The following is a 22,416-nucleotide window of genomic DNA, read 5'->3' on the forward strand; positions in this document are numbered from 1 at the left end:
AGAAAAATATATTTATTTTGGTTAATTTAGCTGTTACATGTTCATGCAGTATTGTTCTGCTACATAAACATACATGGTGAAAACATGTTTTGCAGAACAGGAGACTCCAGCAGACTACAGAGACTAGACTTCAGCCCTTTAGGCTGAAGGAGTAAGTACTGTGCGACACTGCTGTGCCACCCCAGCAACTACCATGTCACTCTGGCACATCCTGCAGAAGAGACTTCATCTGTAATATAACCATGTAAAAGTAGAACATGCAAGACAGAGTATCTCATAGTCCTATCAGAAACCAGCATTTTCCTGCAAAAGGCTTGAGAAAGAAATGAATAACAATAGGATTTCTTTTTTTCTCAACATGTCTTTCATGTGCAGATGTTCTCAGCATTTGACTTCACATAAGCTTTTTCCTTAGGTAAAATATTTAAAAATCATATCTCATTAATTTTTTTTGATGAACAAATTTCAAATAGCATTTGAATCTGTCCAACCAACTGGAAGTGGAAACCTGCACTGAGAGTGGGACAGGAGTTTGCCCATCCTGTATCCACAGTACTCAGCACAGAGCATGCTAGGGCAAGTTTTCCTAGGAGGGAAGACTCTTTTAATTTAAATAGAGACTTGAAAGAACCACTTCACCACACCTCAGATGTATAAGTACACATCTTCCAACCAATTTATGCATAATGCTTATTACAAAATACAGAGCATGTTAGTGGAAGCCTAATGTTGTTGACATATCACTATGTTGGGACCGAATGCTGTTGTCTGCCTAGAGATACTGCTTTGCTACTCTTCTTCCTGCAAAACTCAGCACAGGCCTAGTGAAGCATGAGCTGAATATAGTGCCCCAGAGACTCAATTTAAAATGTTTGACCTTGGTTTCAAGACAAATGTCCTGGTAAACACGAGAAGTGTTTGCTGGCACTACAAATGCATGCCCCTGGGCCCTCTGAGGGGCTGCTTTCTGTGGCTGCTATGCGAATACATGAAATAGTGTGATGTTAGAAGGTCCTTTGCGGGCTTCCTCCAGAGACAGGGGTAGTGAGAACACTTCCATTTAGAAAGTAAACAAGGCTGTGTAATAATAAAGAAGCTCTTCATTGTAGCATCAATCAAGATGGAGAACCTTGGGCTCCCTAACATTTAAAAAATTAATTATTAGGTTTCTGTACTTGATTTGAATTGATGCCGTAATGAGAAAGCTGTTTTGAAGATATTTCTGCAAGAAACACAGTTTAGCTAGGGTATTCTGTGTTCTTCTCTTCTACCCCTCACGTGAGTCAATTTAAGATTAAAACATCTATCTTGATGGTTTTGGGATGACTACCCAAATGCATGCTCAAAATCCTGCTCATTCGGCCACTTGCCAGTGCAACTGCCAGCCAGATACTGCTTTGCAAAAAGCAGCTTCATGATGTCTCACAAAAGGAGCCAGGTGAACACTTGTTTTCAAAAGATTTTATACTTAATAAACAGCTGTTTCTGACTAGGTTTGTCCAATGTCTGTGAGCAATAAAAATACATCTCAAAATCCAATTGCAAATATTTCTGATTTCCAGGAGACACAATAAGGAAGCTATTTTACTGCCTTCACTTCTAGGTAATTGTCTGCGGGTGTGGCAGCGTGGCTATTTTTAAATGGAGTGGTGAGCCCTGGGATTACCATGCAGAGGTATGAATCACTGCCCTCAGATTAGAAAGGCAAGCACTATTTGTGCAGCAGCGAGGGTGGGACACCCTTCTTTATAAATACGGGGCGAGTGCAGCACAAAAGAGGGGACCCCCTGTGAAACCAGCCCCTAGCACGCTGGTGGCTTCTGTGGTCACCAGCCCTTGGCTCCCACGTATGCTCGTAGGACCTAAGAGTGTGATGGCATCCTGCAGAGCCAAACCCCATGGGAACGGTGGAAAAAAACCCCTATATCCCCTTTATCAGCCCTGAGTGCCCTGGAGTAGGAACGAGAGGAAGTGGAGAGAAAATCTGCCACTCGTTTCTGTTGAAGGCTGAAAAGCTCAACTTATTTGTGTTTCTTTTGGAGTAAATTAAATGCAGGGCTTCGTTTGCTTAATCTGGCTTTCTGAAAGTCAACTAGACAACATCAGTTCAGCCATTGTAACCATTCTTCGCCCAAAGCGCTGACAAGCTAGAGATGCACAAATATCAGATAACATCATTTTAATCAATATTTTAAAAATATTTTAAAGATATTTAAAGATTTTAACTTTTACTATTTCAGGCAGAAAACTGATGAACTGATTCTCTAGAACCTCAGGGGCTTTATAGCTAGTAAGTCTTCTGTTTGCAGTGCAAATCGTGGTAGAACACGACATGGTCTTTTCTTCAAGGCGAACAGACAGCACAAACCTGATCCAGATTTGGTGCATATGCTTCATACAGATAATGAACCAAGAGGCAGCTAAATCATTGTTCCTGATTTTGTGCTACTTCTCCCAGAATTGTGAAAAGCAGACAGTTGACAAAATTCACATCTTAAAAAAGTGGAGTACTATAAAACCACAATGTCTGGCAAATGCTTCTCTGTGCTGGAGCCAGAGTATCCACTGTTGTCCAATCAACAGCACATTTGTTCCACCACAAATGTTGTCAATATTATTTGTATCAAATAACTCACATAAAGTTGATCATGAATGTTGGCACCATGCTTCAACAGAGTTTCCACTACTTTTGTATGCCCATATTGACAAGCAGCTAGAAGAGCAGTACCTCCATCCTGTGAAAAAGCAAAGAATGGGCACGGTGAGGTGAGAGGGCAGGTGCTGGACTGAACATCACCATAAAATAGCGCCAATTTTAAGGATTTTCAGAATTTGGCTCATAGCAGTTCTGTGGTTACTGGCTACTGAATCTTTCATAATTTTAACACCCAGTCTTGCCATATAAGTCTTTAAACTTGGCCCTGTCACTATGAAAATTTTTCTCCTGAGTATTTTTAGTGAGGGATAGGAAGCAAGAAAATTCTGCTTTATGTTCCTTAGCTTCTGCCTTCCCACTAGAAGCTTTGTTCCCTTCACAGCTCCAAGCTCCTCCATGTCTCTTCCCTTTACAGCCAAATCCCGCGTCCCTACCAAGCTCTTCCACCTACTGAAGGACAGCACGCCTTTCCCCTGCTCCAAAGCCTACTGATCATCTACTCTTCTTTGGGCAGAACCTCATGCCCTGTCATGTCCTGCCTCTCGCCTGTTGATTGTTGGCCTGAAGAAGAGTAGGAAGAATGCATTTTAAAGCATGTTAGCTAACTGTGGAAGTGTGCTTCAGACCAGACCCATGACCACCAGTGAAGGCCCCGTTACTTCAGCTGAAGAAGAGATCCCTGCAGGTAGAAGCAATCCCAGGTAGTTAAAGTTGCTGCACATCACCACTAAAGGGAGACCTAGGCACATGCATCAAGTCCTGGTTGCAGAGCCGCTCCCTTGGGAGCTGCCTGAGAAGGAGAACACTTCAGTGTTGCTGGCAATTGTCTCCAAGCCAGCTGAAACAACTAAGACAGCAAATGTGAGTCTTGCCATCTTGTTAAATGCCCCGTATCTCACTCAAAAATTACCATTATTTCCTACACTGATACAGAGACGAAGTTCTCATCTTCTGCCTGGGATGGCACCATGCCATCATGCAAGGATGACGCACACCGCAAGTCATCCACAGCGGAGGTCTTCTCTCTCCTCCCTTGCCTTCTCCCAGTCTCATACCCGTCCTTTGTAAGATAAGCTATCTAAAGCATTTCAGATAAATGGTTTCTAAAGCTGTTATTAATGTGGGCAAGAGATTGTGTTTTCCCCCAGCCTTGTTCTCTGAAACAGCTCCAAATTTTGGCTGAAATTTTCCACACAGACAGATATCCACCAGAGAAGTTACAGCCTGAAAGCCCAAACGAGTGTTTTATAATGGGAAGTGCCAATCAAATTTATTAATCTGTGGTGCTATCTCATGCCTATAATAACCTCATGAAAACTTGAGCTCTGACATGACTGAACTAACCCACATGGACTGTCTATAGCTACTCTGAAAACCTCATATTCACCCTCCCTCCCTGCAACACTGAAAAGTAAACAAGGCTTCAGTATCAGCAAAGTCACAGATGTGAAGCTGTTATATGACAATCTACGAATTCCATATTGATTCTGGATTGAGTAAATATAGTGTGTAATCGGGTCAGTAGAGTTAAGTTACTTTATAGCTACAATGAGTCATTAGACTTTGCTGTCAAATTAAACTACCCTAATTTAATAGGAACTGCTGTAACAAAACATAAAAGCAACCACAATGGTTTCTGGATTAAAAACCACCTTATACACACTTAAAACACAATGGCAAAAGCTAATCACTTTGTGAAACGTATTTCCTGTCTCCAGCTGAAAGCCCGTTTTGCTGAGTAGCGAGTTGCCAGATGAAAAGGCTACAAACAAAAAACAGAGACATTTCTAAGACTCTTTCCCTGAAGGAAATTGGGAGAGAAAGGTTAGTGAGTTAAGAAGAGAAACTGCGCTATGCAGATTGGAGGTCCTCTGCAGAGAGGCAGGGAAGGATCAGCTATAGGAAGCTTAATAATATTGAGGTTCCCTACGTGGAGGGTAAATAGGCATGCTCAGTTATCTGCATATGGGAATAGCTTGCTTATTCCTTTATGGTCATGGTTTTAGTTTTTCAAAATTCTTGTGTTCTCCACAAACCCCTGTTATTTTTAAGAAGATTGTTTGCTTATTAACATAATTTCTGGAGGGAACCAAATGGCAAACCCAAGTAAAAGGCAGGCCTGCAAAGCCAAGCACAGTTAGCACAGCAGAGCTGGTGCCCAGTGCTCAGAGTACAGCTGCATGACCCCACCTTGGGAAATGTCACAGCTTGAGGTTTAAGAAGGGAGACACTTCTCAGGATATATCTATATGTCTCAAACTGAGGATCCTGACCAAGTGTTTGGCTGAATCCCATGAACAGTTTTAATCAGATACATTTTTTAAAAGGACACATTTCCAAAATACAACATTTAGTTCTTCCAGACTAGAGTGACCAAGTTTCCTAGATCACCCTGATCAGAGTCCAGGGAACAGAAAAAAACATTGGGTAGTTCCCAGTTCCAGCTGCCTACCCTGAATCAAGTATTTTCTGGGTCAGAAAGAATTGGCTAACAACTCCTTGGATCAAAGATTTGGTTCCTGATCGGTAAGACAACTGAGCTCTAAGACCTGCTCTACTGCACGTCTCCTGTGAAGCTGAATACGTTCAAAAGAAGGGACTGAGGTTCATTTGAATACTCTGATAAAGAGATAAGCCTTGCTGTAAGAAAGGGAACTTGGGACAAGAAATCTTTTCCACTGACAAGACTATGCGGTAAGACAGCACTCAGTTAAACTGAGAAATTGTCAAACAGCGTGAAGGTCCATGGTTTCTTAGGAGGAGAAAGCTCAGCCCCACTCATGCCTATTGAGCCTCCATCTTGCTTTCTCTTAGACTTTCTTCACTTTTTGCCAGCACAAGAGCCTTTCCTCCAGTCTAGCTGGAGACCACAAAGTTTTACATGCTATTGGGAAGGCAGATGAGTTATGAGGGGAAAAAAAAAAAAGTAAATGTCAGAGTATAAAAATCCCTTTTAGCCATGTCATTCCCTCTTTTCATTGCTTTTTGGCTTCAGCCAAGATGAGTAAAAAGCTGAAGGAGCATCTTTGGTACTGGCAAGGCTCTTGGAAATTCTGAGCAGGGCAGCAAGCGAGGGCAGGGACACGTGAACAAGCACAGACACGGTGTGAATTTTGGGCTTGTCCTGTGCAGGGACAGGAGCTGGACTCTATGATCCTTGTGGGTCCCTTCCAACTCAGGACAGTCTATGACTCGAGGGCAATGGCCCTTCCCCAGCGGGTGGGATGCCAGCGGTGGGGCTGACAGAGGGCATACCCTTTGGGTTTATTTCTTGCTCATACCCTGTTCTCCTGACACTATAATAGCTTCTATTAATCCTTCACTGCAAACCCTTCCCACACACCAAGAACACATAGAAGCCAGTTCTTTCAGCTACATCTGCAATTCTTCCTCTGTAACCTTTTTTCTTATCCCCACAGTCTATCCTCCCCACTGACGGCACATACAGCAGCTGCCAATCTCCCATGTGAGTGTTTCGAACAGCAGCATCCGATAAGGACACACTACCTGGTGCAGACTTCTCAGTCTATTTGCCTACCTCTTCCTTCACCTCCATCATCATCACCTGAACGTAGCTTAGAATTATATGGTGTTTTATCATCTCTGAAATATGCTACAAGGGAGGGGAACCGATCTTCTGCAGTCACTACTCGCTGAAAAACAGCCTCTGACACACCATTTGACCAGCAGCACTGCTCAGAAAACATGCCGCTGTGCAAACCCTTTTAAAACCCCACATGTTTATGTCTAAGAGTAACAAAAGAGAACATGTTTTAACTTATGATGCATACTTCTAGGGATGTCAGACTGCGACAATGCAGAATAATATTATTGAATAATATGTATGTTCTAATATATAAAATAACCTTCAATATTTATTCTCTTTACAACATCAGCAATTATTGCTAATTACTTTATTACACTGTTTTAGAATGTTTGCTTTGCCTGCTCTAGTGAATATCAAATCTAATGATACAGGAGGTAACAAGAATTGAATGCCTATATTAAGATAGTTCTCCACCACTCTCATATATGAGTAACAAAGGTAGTAATTACAATTTACAGAGAGGTACATGAAAAAGAAGATGTTGGCCTTTGCACGTCCTTGCTTTAAAGTCTCTATTTCTTGGGATACATTCAATTTATTTTCTTATTTCAATTCCATGCCTTAATTTATAAAATAAAGTTGTTTGTAAATTGATTAAGTTTGCAGTGTCCTTTAAAAACAGCTATATCTTTCCCAGCTCTGCTCCCAGATGAGTGCCTTAATCAGAAAATGCTTATCTCTGACCTGAAAAGGCACATGTTGTCAACTATGTTGTTTCTGGGGTTGAGGGAGGATGGAGAAGCCTATTATCGTAGTTGCCTGTTAACAAGGCAATGGTTTGATGGAGTAATTCCAAGTTATGAAAACCATATTATTAAATCAAAAAACTGAACTGATACAAAAGCACACCAGAAGGCCAATGGAAGAGGAATACTAATGCAGTATGTTCTCAGTCGTGCCTCCTGCTCAGGTACACACTGCTGCACAAAGTACAAGCTGGTTTCCCACCCAGCCTCAGTCTAAAAATATGGTGGTTTACCAAAGCCCAGTCTGGAAGCTGTAAGCGTTTGGATTCCTCTGTCTAAATCCTAATTTCAGAAGAAGAGCTGCAGTCCCCAGGCAAGGAATGAATGAAAGAATGAACACGGCAGTTTCCAACATTAATGATGAATCTAGCAATGTCCTCATACTACTATTCAGAGAGAGCATGTCCTTTCAGCAAAGAGCGCATGGACATGATAACTAGCCTTGACTTTTTAAACCAGTGTCAGATTAATTTTACTCCAACTATCCTTTGTTCAGTTTTTAAGAGCCTTTTCAGGCACTATAGCTTGTGTCATACTATGAATGCTGAAGTGACTGATAGACCTCTTCAAGAGGTAATAAAAAAGAGGGAGTCCTTGAACAAGCACATTTGATGCTGCTGGAAAATAGCCTCACATACACATTGCACACCAGTTTGTCATGTTATATTCCCTGGGAACTGATGCTGTCTTGTGACCAGCTTGACTGGAAGTGACAGAAAACTGTGGCCTGGAGAAGAACAACAATCTGCAGCTTAAAAGATACTTAGGACTGGCACATGAGTCCAGTCAGGTCTGAATTCAGAAGAGGCAGGCAGGAACATGGGAGCCGGGAGCGAAATTTCAAGGCGACCAACAGTAGAGCCCAAACTTGCATTTGTCCAAAGATGGAAGCTATTAGGAGCAGCTGAATGCAGGAATATTTTCTTATCATTTAGATATTTACTCCCTTTTATCTGCCCTAGTGACTCACATCAACATATTTTGCATGCTTCAAAAAAGAGCATATATTGTCATGAAGGATCAGACAATTTCAAGCCTGCTGTTCACCTTCTGGGTCAAGTCTCGGCCTCTTCACAGACTCCTAGTTCACAGGCTGTGGAAAGGTTTGGTGAAAATGTAACTGTCCCTCTAGACAAAATAAGATAGTCAGCCTCTGTCTTCCCTCCTTACCAAGTTTCCTGCATTCACTGCTTCCCCTCCCTCTGCAAAAACACTACCCAGTTTCATGCTGAGCTGCAGTGAGTAATCCAGGCTCCTCTTATGCCTGGGACACCATTGGTCCTTCATCATAGATTTGTGGCCTTTTTATAGGCCAGATGACTCAAAGGACAGTGTAAGTTCACTCGCCCAGCTGAATGCAAGAGATGATCTTTCTGAATCTTGCTATCCCTCATCTATTCCCTGAAATAAAAAACTGAGAAGCAATCCTTATTTCGATGTGCAGCTTCTCCCAGCAGCTCTGTCCCACATGACATTATCCAGCACTTTAAAATGAAGCTGTTGTATTTAGCACTGCAACCTCCTACATTGCCAAGTTCCACAGCTGCACTCCATGCATGTTGTATTAAACAGCCATAATTTCATTTATGTTTTTGCATTTTCTGATCGCTGCTGTGGTCAGAGAGTTGTTGACCACTAGCATGGCTCTCTGGGGTACCAGAATCCTACTGTGTGGGCATGTGTGAACTCCAGCCACAAAACCTCAGGATTTTTAGTTCCTGGAACATAAGGAGCTGAGTCTCTGATGCTCCATCAATTCCCTTAGTATTTAAAGCCTATATTTCCAGGAACTCAGGAAAGCAGGTATGGGTTGAGCGAGTAATTCAAATCACAGACTATAACACCTTGAAAAATTGGTTGCTGTGGGGTTAGGAATTATTCCTTCTCCTTCAAACACATCACTATGGAGCCCAGTGTCAGTGACTGGCAAGTGTCTTCCCCAAATTATGGGAATGCTCCAAAATGTGGCCAGCATGTCAAGGGTAAGAATATTTAATGAAAATCTGGTGCTTTTGGTTCTGTTTGCTGAAAGCAGAAGTGCTAGTACTGCCTTGGGCAAAGAAACTGAGTTGATATACTGCTGTCAGTGATGAACTACTCTTCTTAATGCTGTTCACCCCATGAGGGGTGATGAACCAAACCCAGGCTCTACTGTCTGTGCTTTTGACTGTTCTAAGAAGATTTTGAAAAAGGACCTGCCTGAACAAAGAAACAGAAGCCCTGAGGTGCATTTAATCTTCTTGTCACAGATGGGTAAATGGGAATTTAGGGGAGACTGAAGCCATTATACTCTTATGTCTCCTATGGTTGGAATGCAGAGACATCTCAATGTAGACAAAATTTCAGTCTATACAAGTGAAGTACATATACACCTAAACCAGGGTCCTACCTAACACATACAAAAAGACCCTTTGTTCTTCTGTTGGAGGATAGCTAGAGAGGAAAGACTGATGTCACTGTCAAGGGACTGATATTTGATGAACTTATGCCATTAAGTCTAGGTATTAAAAGCTAGTAGTTAATATTTTCACAATATGTTGCATTACTCATATTACTCAGAAAATGTTCAAGTGAGGAAATAATTCTATCATCTTCCTGCTGCCATATTGTGTTTAAATAGGAAAAACCAGCCCTGATTGTCAGAATGTATCAGCATGCAAAAATATACCCATCATCTTACTTTATTCTTAAATTCAGTGGAGGCTCCAAATTCGAAGAGAAACTTCACTACATCATTGTGGCCTTGCTGTGCAGCAAAGAACAGAGAAGTTGCACCTGACTGTAAGGAAAAAATTGATTAAAAACCCCCAAACATGTAACACACTTGACTGTAGTATACACATTTCAAATTAAAAAGTACAATTGGTTGAATATCAGCTGAAAAGACATGATGATTTTGAGGACTTCAGAGGACACTAGGTATCTTAGGTCAGTTTTCTTCCCACTGCACTGAGAAATCTGTTCAGCACCATACATTTGAGTAAAACGCAAGTTTCACAAAGGGCTTCTGCACAGTCTTTCTAATATAGGCCTCTCAGGATTCACTCACTTCTACGCAGTCATCAGATAGAGAAACGAGCCCAGAGTGAGAAACGTCTTGCACAACAGAGGAACAGCCAATTTGAAACCAACCCCTATTCCACCTGCTGCTACAACGTGGGACAAATAGGAGCACGAGATGGATTTGGGTCAGGGTGTAAAAAGACCTGGGAGGTGGTTACTTGGTACAGCAGAGCTCCACCTTGCTGGACTCTCTGCTGACAAAATGTGACTGCTGTTGGAATAAGTCATGCTGGTCTCCTGGAGCAGTAGCTCCCCACCCAGCCAAGCAACCTTCAAGCAACTGTAACCAGCCCTGCAACTTCTGCTTTCCCTTAATCTCACTGAAGAGTGGAAACCCCATATTTTATACTAGTTGTATAAAATACTGTCATTGACATGTGAGTAAACAAGCACCCAAAAATGAATATGTGAGATTTTAATGGCTGGACAGAAGTAAAAGGAAGGAAAGAGGAGGAAAAGAGGAGGAAAAGAGGAGGAAAAGAGGAGGAAAAGAGGAGGAAAAGAGGAGGAAAAGAGGAGGAAAAGAGGAGGAAAAGAGGAGGAAAAGAGGAGGAAAAGAGGAGGAAAAGAGGAGGAAAAGAGGAGGAAAAGAGGAGGAAAAGAGGAGGAAAAGAGGAGGAAAAGAGGAGGAAAAGAGGAGGAAAAGAGGAGGAAAAGAGGAGGAAAAGAGGAGGAAAAGAGGAGGAAAAGAGGAGGAAAAGAGGAGGAAAAGAGGAGGAAAAGAGGAGGAAAAGAGGAGGAAAAGAGGAGGAAAAGAGGAGGAAAAGAGGAGGAAAAGAGGAGGAAAAGAGGAGGAAAAGAGGAGGAAAAGAGGAGGAAAAGAGGAGGAAAAGAGGAGGAAAAGAGGAGGAAAAGAGGAGGAAAAGAGGAGGAAAAGAGGAGGAAAAGAGGAGGAAAAGAGGAGGAAAAGAGGAGGAAAAGAGGAGGAAAAGAGGAGGAAAAGAGGAGGAAAAGAGGAGGAAAAGAGGAGGAAAAGAGGAGGAAAAGAGGAGGAAAAGAGGAGGAAAAGAGGAGGAAAAGAGGAGGAAAAGAGGAGGAAAAGAGGAGGAAAAGAGGAGGAAAAGAGGAGGAAAAGAGGAGGAAAAGAGGAGGAAAAGAGGAGGAAAAGAGGAGGAAAAGAGGAGGAAAAGAGGAGGAAAAGAGGAGGAAAAGAGGAGGAAAAGAGGAGGAAAAGAGGAGGAAAAGAGGAGGAAAAGAGGAGGAAAAGAGGAGGAAAAGAGGAGGAAAAGAGGAGGAAAAGAGGAGGAAAAGAGGAGGAAAAGAGGAGGAAAAGAGGAGGAAAAGAGGAGGAAAAGAGGAGGAAAAGAGGAAAGCTGGGGGAGAGTAGAGAAAGAGGGGGAAAGAGATGGGGGGGAAGAGAGAGAAGCCAAGCAGGCTTTCCTGACTTTGGGCTCTCATCCCATGTAGTGTAGAAGGTGCAGAAAAGAGGAGCTGCATGTGAAATTCATATGGCCCCTTGAGACCATTTCAGAGCCCCCTCTCCCAGACATATTTAGGGGACTCCCACTTCCCCAAGCTTCACAACAACTTCAGAGTACATGAGCACTGGTTTGAGTATGCAGATTTAGTTTCAGAACAGTGCCATTGGTCTTCAGGGCTTAAACTTCATCTGTTTTGCATTCTCTCTGCACCAGAGTGATTCTGGAGGATTTCAATGTTTCTCTTTTTATTGGCTTGCTGAATTGGTATGTCCTGAGCAATACACAAGAGCAGCTCCATAAAACTGTCCTCAACTTTTCCTTTTGTTGCTGCTTTTCAAGCAGTGTTTACCTAAGGGAAGGGACATGTTTAAATACATGGGGTTTTGGAACAGGACCCCTCTGAAAGACACTAACAGTCATGGTTAGAGCAAGTTTAGGCCAGTAAGTGCAAAGACATTTATATCATCAAACACAGCATTCACTGACTTAGTAACTTGCAGATGTCAACATGAGATTAATGCTCTAGTTCCAGGTAACCAAGGAAAGCAAGAAACATTTGCTTGTGTTGTTAAAGTGACGAGCACTCTCTTGCCCTGTGCTGCCTGCTGCCATCCCATGTTACTGCATGCCCTCCTTACACTGCGCTTCTCCCTGGACCAGTACGACTGGCCTTGTCCCAGAGCAATCCTGCTCTCCGTGTAGCCAGCACACAGACCAGACCAGCTGCAGGTACTCCTTACAATCATTTGCACGGAGTATGGGGGGAAGGCACTTTCACAAAACTAGTCACTGACAGTGTCCCCTCCGCAAGCATGTCATGGTGTGAGAGATGCCTTGAACACAAAGCAGAGATGCAGGGAAGGGTACGAGTGATGAAGCCCTGTGATTGTTAGAGGTGACTTGGCTCAGAGACAGAAACTCCAATGCATACGAAGTCAAAATAAACCTCATGCTAGCAGTGGCATCTGCTCCATTTTAATGACCAGACTCTGCAAATCAAAAGGTAAAGGACTTCTCCTTATCACTTATGCCATCCAGAGAGCTATAAATTACTGTGCCAATAAGTAAAGCTGCAGATGTATAAAACATGCAACTCTGGGGGGCTACATCTCAGATAGAACTGCCCTCGCCAACCAGATGTGCTGGAAATGTTTGATAAATTATTTACAAATGTACCTCTGGCACGTCATTTTCTATTATAAACTCTAGACATCTGATTCTTTGGTGCCCTCAGGAGAACGGACTCTGTTCATACATACACTGCATAGCAAATGACAAATAAACAATTGGCAAAAAGCAATAGACAACACTTTTTTATTATTTGTAATAAATCAACGGTCACTTAATCAGTCCCTGTTTGAATGCACAACTTCTCCTACCTCTCTCTGCAGATTGATATCTGCTCCTTGCAACACCAATTCCCGTACACAATCTACGTGGCCATAGTAAGATGCTACCATCAGAGCTGTTGTGCCAAGCTGGGAGTAAGGAAAAAAAAAAAAAGTCAGTATGTTCAACAGACACATCCAGCAATGAATCAGGCTGTCTGGAAGAGACAGCACATATTCTGAAAAGCTGAAGGAAGCTTATGATCATTGAAAACCCTGCTATCATTTAAAACCTACTGTCAAGAATACTTTGTAAATAAGCAATTAGCAGGTGTCAAAGCAAAAACATTACAGATTTGCCTGCAGTGCTAAAGCCTGACCATTCAACAAATACGTACGCAATGACTTCATCTTATTGTCCCAAAATAAGTGCAACAAGAATAACAAGAATTTTTTGGTTTATACACAGCATTTTTATCAGACAATCCCAAAGATATTTGCATCATTTCCAGAAGAATAACCTTAGACACAGTGACTGAGTGACTCAGCTGAGTCACTTAATTCTGAGTCATAGTGCGGAGTAAGGTCTGGTGATCTGAATATTAATTCATTATCCAAACGGTGAGAGCAAACTCACTCTGTGATTCTTCACACCATAGGAGAGAACTTTCCATACCAGAACTTCACATTTGAGTTCCCTCAGTACACCATAAGCTCACTGTTCCAGTGAATCAAGTAAGGTTTAGGTTATATGTACGTGGTGCATGGACAATGCATGGAAACCACATGAACAAGGATGAAATTCATCCTTCTAAAACATTCACACACACCAGTTCAATTTAAAGAAGGAATGTGTGTTATTATCGAAAAGAAGCATGCAGCCTTAATTGTATGAAAATATTTTACTCTAGAAAACGTGTATGCCTGTTACAATTAGTGTCAGGATATTTTACAGTGTATTGAAAATAATCTTTTGAGAAAAAATGAGCAGTAGTGGACCTTATTTCTTTACATCAATCTCTATCCTGTTTACTTCATGCCCCATCTTAACATCCCTCCCTGTCAGAATGACAGTCACAGATCAGCTCCAGAAGCACTGCAGGTCAAATACTTGCCTACAGGGCAAAAATGACATGAAAATGAAAAAATAGGTTAAAGTCAATGGGCTTAGAAAATCTCTCTCACTTTGAAGGTATTCAAAGTGAGAGAAGCTTTGGCAAACGCATGTTTGAGGTTGGAAGTGGTACTAATCCAGTTCAAAACAGGCACGACTCTCAGTAAGTCAGTTCCAACACTAAATAAAAGCAATCTGGGAACTTCACAACCTCAGTTTTCCCTTTTTCTTTGCCATAGCTTAGTACGATCAAGTATCTCTCCATATGTTGGAGGCAGAATAGCACAACATACCCATTTTCTGTGTTTTCAACCCATTTATAATCTCAAAACTAATTTCAATCCATGCCAGTTACAGTAAGGAAATTCCCATGAAATCCCAGGCTCCTCTCTGCTTGGCAGTCTCACTGTGCCTTCATGCTGGTGCCAAGTCCAGGAGATACTGGGGGTGGGAGGAAGAAGTTAGGAGGCCAGCAGTTCTGACGGCACCGCTGGGTATAGGACATTGCATACCACACCAGACGGGAATGGCTGCACATCAGATGCAAACTTCTATGTTGTCTACATGGAAACTGTGGTCCAGGTTTTTTTTGGTTGGTTGGTTAGATGTGTGGGGGTTTTTTTTTAATTTTAATTTTAATTTATTTATTTTTATTTAAATAATTATGAGGAGCTCTGCTAGCTGACAGAATCATTGCTACCTGGGCCTGGTCCAGTCAATTCTTCAATGTGATCTATTACTACAATGACATTTTCTTGAAAAGAGAAGCCTGAGGTGCTAAAATCTGTGTTTCTAATGTCAGCGCCACAAATAACTGTGTAAGCACTTTTTTGAGTGCTGGCAGATTCCTGACCTCTTGCCACCGATGTAAATCATCACACTATTTTATCTCGAGTATCAAGCTTGCTTCCTGACAAAAGAAGGTTTTAAATCAACCCTAAATGCCATAAGACTCTCAAAAGTCTCATGTTAGATCCCTGCCACACCCTCAGTGCAGCAGGCTATAGAAAGTGATGTAAAATCAGTGCCGTGGGTGTAGGTGCATTGTGTGCATACACTGTCTTTGCAGTCCACATCTACTCGCCCACTGTTCAGCAGCAGCTGGAGGAGAGCCAAGTTTCCTTTTCTCGCAGCCCAAAATGCAGCATTGGCAAGTGGTGTTTCTTTCTGGTGAAAAAAAGAAAAAAAAAAAAGGCAGAAATAGAACACTTTAGAAGATGCCTTTGGACACATGCAAATTCTGCATTCAAGCCAGGCAAGTTTCAGCTTAGTGTGGTGTTCTTTCAAAACCAGAGCATGGAAGGGAAGCTAATTTAATTTATTTGCACAATTAAAGAGATCGGTCTTCCTGTGCTACCTCATGTTGTTTCAGGTGTTCCCTGTGTCCATGGCAGCCTGTCTCTCTCAGCTTGCTCTATAATGAGAGACGGTGACGCTAGTCCAGATCCACAGGGGAACATCACAGGAAACAACGTGCTAACTGGTACCTGTATTATCTGCTTCTGTGGTGGGGCTGGGCACAGTTAGAGAGGCTGAATCATCCTGCTGACGTGCCCTGCTGCAGGACATCCTCCTGGCTTTCAGGTTAAGTCTCTGCCATCTCCTTCTTTTCTGCATATAAAGTCCCAATACAGGAAAGGTACTGCTCATCCATCTCCCATACTGTTTGGTCTGCCTCTTCCCTGGAATTAACATCTTGTAACTGGGGGCATATCTCCTGGGTGATGCTAGGAAAAAAAAAAAAAAAAAAAAAAAAAAAAAGGCTAAAATCTTGCTGTTCAAAGACTTACGGATTCTTCTACTATGTATGCAAGGCAAACTATAAGGCAAAATTGGGAAATTCTGAAATCTAGATAACATAGGCTACTCTTAAATAGTAATCTAATAACCTTTTGAGGCTTTCTTAGTCCTAGAAAAAAGGTTGCGCTGTGACTTCTCCTGGATAGGAGCAAATTATCACTGGCCCAGCATAGGAGGAGGACAGCAGAAAAAAGCTAAACCACGGACTTTGCTCCTGACCTCCCTGTCTGATCCATGCAGGCAGCTGCCAAAATGCTGCCCTGACATGTTAGCGCTGCGATGGGTGAAGTGCAGAGGAGGAAAAAACGCTGTGATGGCAATGGCATGTAGCCTGGAGCAGGCTCACGCTGCTGATTTTTAATAAGACCCCAAACCACCAACAGTTTGGTAAAGCATCATTTCACTGATAGACATCTTAGACCAAAACAGTGTCAAAAATACCTGGGAGCCTTGCTCTGCAGGGAATCCTTCCTTCAGGATAACCCAGAGAGAGTCCAGAGTACATGCAACAGTCAACCATTCTGCTTCAGAAAATGTCACACAGACTTCCCCATGTCTAAATGTCAATGTGCACGTGTTGTGTGGTAGAAAATCAGGACTGAATGGTTTTATGGTAATACTTAAAATTAACACACAGAGCAAAGATAAATTGCTTTCTTCACTGTCACACAGGGAAAAAATCTTGCAGAAACCAGCAGATTCAAGACCAATCCTGTGTGAATCTCTCCCAGGTCTGTCTAACCGAGCACCTTCCATTGGTTGCTTGTTTAATATGCACAGGTTAGAAAACTGGCAGCTGTTCGAGACAAGAGAAGTTTCAACCATTTAATAAATTATAAGACACTTCCTATAAACTGATAGTGATGTTTCTTGTACCAGCACACACAAGAACAGGAGCCTGAAAAATTCAGCAAACACGTTAGGCTAAGTTCTGATCTTTCTGTTATAGCTAACACATTTCCCCTGGTGAATCTGTAGATACTCTTGGTCAAGAGTAGAGGTGGTAGTTTATACCCTTCTTGCTGGCAACACAGTAGTATTTTCCTACCTTTTTCCTTACAACCATTGAAATTTTATTTAAAAGCGAACGATTGACCTAAACAGACAGTGTTGCCTTTTTTGTTGCCCTTTTTGCTCTGATTTATTAGGCAGATATTTATTTATAGAGCTGGTAGTTGGGAATATTGTCTTATTTTCTTTATTATTATGCTATTCAGTGGAAAGCTATTGCAAAAGAATGATATTTAGACCTTACAGAATGGGAAATCAAATTCCTTACCTTTTATTGTCTCACTCTATCCCTTAAAGTTTTAGGAGGCTTTGGGATATGGCAAGATATCCACACAGAGAAAGATTTATTTCATGCAGCCTGGTTTTCACTATGAGGGCATAGTAACAATGTGAATGCATCTTATTATGCCTACCATACAACAACTCCTTTACCGATCAGGCAGACAGGAACCTGAATCCATATTCAGGAACTCTACCTGCTTTCATCAGTTTACATGAGGAGAGAACTAAGTTGCCAGGGTTAACCTAGTCTGGAAGTAGAAGTCTAAAGTCTTTAGCCTTTTTGAGTCATGAATTCCTACCTTTTTCACCCCTGTAATTCCTACAGTAGCTCTGCAGCAAAGTTGTCCTCATGTTTTGGATCAGACCCAAGGAAAGGAAGAATTCTCCAGCGCATCAAGGACACTAAATCAGGTTTTTCCCAGAGGTGCTTTTGACCCAATTTGGAATGACTGCTATCAGTACTTGTACTTCCCCTCATGCCTCCACATTACTAGGGATTCCTTGTATAAAAGTAGAGTATACAGCATACTCGGACCATCAACCTTGTAGTGATTAGATAAAAGCAAACACGAATCTGAGCTATTTTACCTGCTAAGATGAATGGAATGTGCAAAATAATTCAGATGATCTGGGCACCCTACAAGGACAGCCTCAAGGAGTACCACGTGGCAATTTATCTTCTGCTTTCAAAACAAGGATTTATAATGCTGTGCTCTTCATTTTCAGGTGGAACCAGCAATACTGACATTACTGGTAGGTGAAGTATAAGACACTACTTTGGGATTAATGATCTGATAAATTCAATAATTTTTGAGCAATAAATGGGTTTTAAACACGATATGACATAAGCCTTGGCTGCTGTTGTTGTTCATTTATGAATTCCATCCTGTCTCATCTGATACTTCTTAGGGAGAAGTAATATTGAATTTTAAGAGATTAACTGGATACAATTTTCAAGTCATTCTTATTATAAAGCTAGTCTGGTCCTAAAAACTCCTTAAAGTAAACAACTGACCCTCAGCATAGACAGTCAGGGAACAGAATGCAGTAAATGTTTAAAAGTGATTAGCTAATAGCTTTGGTGAAAATGACATGTTTCATTATGACATTTGCTGCAGCATCAGCAAATTTCAGGATGTAATTTCCTCCATTTCATTAAGAGCTCTGAAGCATTATTTCAAACTCTGACTGTGCTATTCATTTAAATTGTTTATATGCTCTTACGAGAGCCCAAAGATGAAAAGTTGGCATTATATTCATGCTGTATTGACATCAAGAAAAATACTTATTCAAAAATGGTCTAGAGGAAAATATATAAGTCTGACAAGACCATTTCTATGCAGGAATACAGAAAAAAATAAAATGTGATAATGTATCTGTATGTGTCATTTTAGGAATATTGGGGGGGAAAGTATCATTTAAATGCCATGATAAGCAGCTCCTGCTCCCCGCTCCACATTTGCTTTGCTGTTTGCAGAGAAAGGGCAGGTCACAGTGGGGTAACAACTGAGGAGGAAAAGCGTAATTCTTGAACAGAGATCTTGAAGATGGAAGAAAAGAGGCAATAGGCAAAGAGAAAGAAAAGAGGGGAGAAAAAACCCACTAGCCTGGCAGCTGGTTCCTTGTACTGTCAAAAAACAAGAAAGTTCCCTTTTCTTTCTCAATTTCCAAACCAGTCCTAGTGGAAAGGAGGAACTGAGTAAAAAGTTTTAAGAAGAAGAACTGGAAATTGTGATCAAGCTTGATACAACGGAAAATGTTAGTGGGACTTCGGAGGAAAGTGAGAGGACTTTATTAGATAGCAATACATACTACACGAAGGATCTTGATAAAAAAGAAAGGTAGTTCAAGATGTAAATGTAAGCTTAGACACACAAAAGCTGGTAGGAGAAGAGAGGATATTCATGTATACAGACAGTGAGAAAGATAAATTCTACCTCATGGGCAAGTAGGATAATAAGATGGAAAACATTAATAGGCAGTGGCAGAGACAGTATGAATCCAAGGTAAGTACACAGTCTTCTGAGGGAAAGAGAAAATGCCAAGCAAAAAGATACAGAAAAAAGAGACAAAGCAGAGGGAGGTGGGGGCTGCATTTCTCCAGAGGGAGAAGGAGCAGGTAGTAAGCTACCTCAACCAGCACTACCTGAGGGAATAGAAAGTGAGATACAGGGTACAGAAAATGAGCTGATAGGAACAGCACAGAAAAGAAGACCTAAAGGACAAGGTAAAAAAAACCAAGAGGCCAAAAAAAGGAGAAGAATGCAAGAAGAAGGGGCTGGCACCACCAGGAACATGGGGCTAGAATCCATTAGGGTGGATGCTTGTGAGAAATGACAGTGGGAAAAACTCATGGAGGCAGAATGGAGGAACAGGAAAAAGAAAAAAAAAAAGAAAGGAGGTACAAGGCCAACGAAGGACCAAAAAGGGAAGGAATACGAAGATTCCACCTGGTCCCTGTCACATCAGTGGCTTTAACTGCAGGTGGAAAGCACCTGCTGCACCACCATCAAACCAACATGGTGCCACCACAGCAGCAGCACTCCGGAGGGGAGACACATTCACTAGAGTGAGGGGTGAGTACAAGGAATAATCCATCAAACAAAACAATGCAACACAAGCAACATGGCAAAGGACTGGCACAGAGCTGGTGATCAATAAGAGAAGGGCAAGCACAGCATCTAGGAAGTGCACAACAGAGAAGATGTACATCTAGCATAAATATTGTCCATTAGCATCAGTAAATTGCTGCTTGCTTCTGTCTTTGCCAATTGATCTTATTAATCCAGTCCTCAGGTTAAAAAAACCCCTTGGTTTAGATGATCTTTTGAAAACGACTATTCTTGCCCAGTTTTGGATGGATGAAGCACAAAAAGCGACAGGAATCATAGACAGGGAAGGGAAGGAACGAGTCTGGTTTCAGTGGCCACCACAGCCTGAAATGAAGAGCATGGATAAATGCTGCCTCCTCACTATTACACAACCAGCACTAGCAGAGACGATCAGAAAAAGTGAAGAGGGGGCTCCCGACTGCACCAAAACCCACAGCGCTGAGCCCGGCCACCCTAAGGCCGGCGTAAGGATTCAGGAAGGCTCCCAGTTTATATAACATCAACCATGCATCCTTTCGGTCCATCAGCTGCCACCGCAGCACACCCGGGGCACCCCATAGCCCGGGAAAGATGCTCCTGTTTTCCTTCCTTCCGCCCTCAAACACCCCCGTTTTTCCTCAGTACATATGTGTATATATTTAAATACAGAAATCCCTAAATCCAAGAATATGACGGAGCATTTCAGGGGCTGCCGGCACAGCAAGCACAAAGCGGGAGACCAAACTCGTTTCCCCCCGCCCCTCTCCGCGGCTCCCGGCTCACCTTGAACGACATCCTGCACATCTCAGCTCCCCGCCTCCGCGCCCCTCCGCGCTCTTCCGCGCCCCTCCGCACGCCTCCGCGCTCTTCCGCACGCCTCCGCGCCCCGGGGCTGCGCGGGGCCGGGGCGGGGCGCAGGGTCGGCGCCTCCCTCCTGCACGGCGGTGTGCTCATGAGCTTCTGGCTATCATTCCCCTTGCCCTTTTAAAGGTGTGCGTGGTTTGTGTTTGTTCGTGCGTTGTTGTTGTTGTTGTTTTGTGGGCTTGTTTGTTTTTTTTTTTTTCTTCCCCTGGAGGGGGTGTAGGAAACGATCATCTTGCCAATGTATAATAGGCTCAGGCAGGATCTCTCAGCAAAGCATATTTTATTAACGATTTTGCAAAAAAGGGTGTTCTACCTAAAGGTAGGCACTTGGAATAGGGCAAAAAGCTCCTGCTTTATACTCCCCCCAAAATCCCGGCCGCAAATTCCCTCCCCTGTTCCCCACTGGTTGGGTACTTTAGGGTTTATGTCTGTAGTCTTACCCAATGCCTGCCTCAGTTTACATATTTCATTCATCTAATTCTAACAGCCCCCTTCCCCTTATTGATTTATTTAAAATACAGATTCCTGGCTCTTTGGCTACCCTTCCTCCTAGCTTAACTTTTTAAATACAGGCATCAGTGTGCATTCCAGGATCAGTTTGGAGAGACTTTGTTTTACATTAAGGATTCATAGTCTGATGTCTCTCAGTCCTTTCCCCCCGCTGGGGTCAGGTGCCAGATCAGTTGTAAAAACAACATTCCTCCTTCAACGGCTCCTTACAGGGGGTGTTAGAGTTGTTACTAATTTTATTTTTATAGTTATTATTATTTTTATTACTATTTTTAATCAGTGGCCAAGGCAGCCACCCACACCAGCAGCATCCTCCCAAAAAGCAAGACCCCATGGTGGGAACCCACACTGCTCAGCCACTGGTTCAGACCTGCAGGTTGAGCCTCTGCTGCTCAGAAATGGCACCAAAATGGTCTGAAACCACTCCCACTCCAGCCCCGGGTCTCCTCACGGAGCTGATGCCACCTCCATGGCACCACTTTTTTATTTCACAGCCTTTTCCCTTGATATCTAGGAAAAAACTATCAGAAGGGATGGTTGTGAGTGTACTCACAATGCACCACACAGGCGTGTGGGGGTGAGCGTTCCCTCACCTTGCCTGTCTCCAGCTATCACCAACACTATCTCCCATGGGTGATGTGCACTCATTAGGAAGACAGTAAGTTCTTAAGGGCTTAATTTTAAGCCTTGAAAATGAACAACCATAAAGCCAATGCATGTCCTGTTTTGCCTGGCTGCCACAGATTTCATTCAAAGTCTGCGTGATATAAAGTAGGCAAAACAGGGCATGCTCTGGTGGGAGATTCCTGAATTTCTTTGCTATTGTTGATTTAAACTGAGCCCTTAGGGATTTTCTTCTTTTGATGTGCACACATAAATCCCATTCATGGGAAAATTATGCATGTGCATTGAGAGAAAATACTGGCACTAAGATTCAAATAGTTTATTCTACAAATCTGCAAGTAGAGGATCTTCTGCAGATTTTTTTCCTGGGGCAATATTCATATGTGCATACAGTAAACCAAACTGTAGGCAAGCAGATGAAAGCTGCTAAAAGCTTAAACTTATCTCAGAATATATGGTCTGGCGTGAACCTCACCTTAATTACTGAGATCATACAAACATGGATGATCAGTCTGATTTTTTCTTAAACTTCAAAATACAGAATAAACTCTTGTAGATTGCACAGTTAAGAGTCATCCTTGATCTGATCCAGTGATGCTTGCCCACGGATAGAGGAAAAAATTACTAATCCGTACACACTCCTTGCCTCACCCCTGGAAAATCCCTGTATTAATATTTATTCAAACTATTGTGAATAACATACCATTCTTTTCACATTCATCAGCCAAAATGTTAAATTTTCTGACAAAGTAAAAACAAAGAATTCTGTGGATGAATGACAAAAAAGGAGACTAACACA

General features: G+C 42.3%; 1 protein-coding gene across 1 annotated transcript in view; it reads right to left on the reverse strand.

Annotated features, from left to right (window-relative positions):
• ANKRD29 (ankyrin repeat domain 29) overlaps positions 1-20,486 on the reverse strand; it is a 29,674-nt gene extending 9,188 nt beyond the window's left edge. The window contains exons 1-5 of the mRNA XM_065629118.1: positions 20,403-20,486; positions 14,992-15,102; positions 12,873-12,971; positions 9,690-9,788; positions 2,637-2,735 (exon numbers count right to left, since the gene is read on the reverse strand). Of these exons, the coding sequence (XP_065485190.1) occupies positions 2,637-2,735; positions 9,690-9,788; positions 12,873-12,971; positions 14,992-15,102; positions 20,403-20,423 (429 nt within the window). The 5' untranslated portion in view covers positions 20,424-20,486. The remainder of the gene's footprint in view (positions 1-2,636; positions 2,736-9,689; positions 9,789-12,872; positions 12,972-14,991; positions 15,103-20,402) is intronic.
• Positions 20,487-22,416: the final 1,930 nt, after the last annotated feature.

This window comes from Caloenas nicobarica, chromosome 2 (genome assembly GCF_036013445.1).
Source record: "Caloenas nicobarica isolate bCalNic1 chromosome 2, bCalNic1.hap1, whole genome shotgun sequence".
Taxonomy (NCBI): Eukaryota; Metazoa; Chordata; class Aves; order Columbiformes; family Columbidae; genus Caloenas; species Caloenas nicobarica.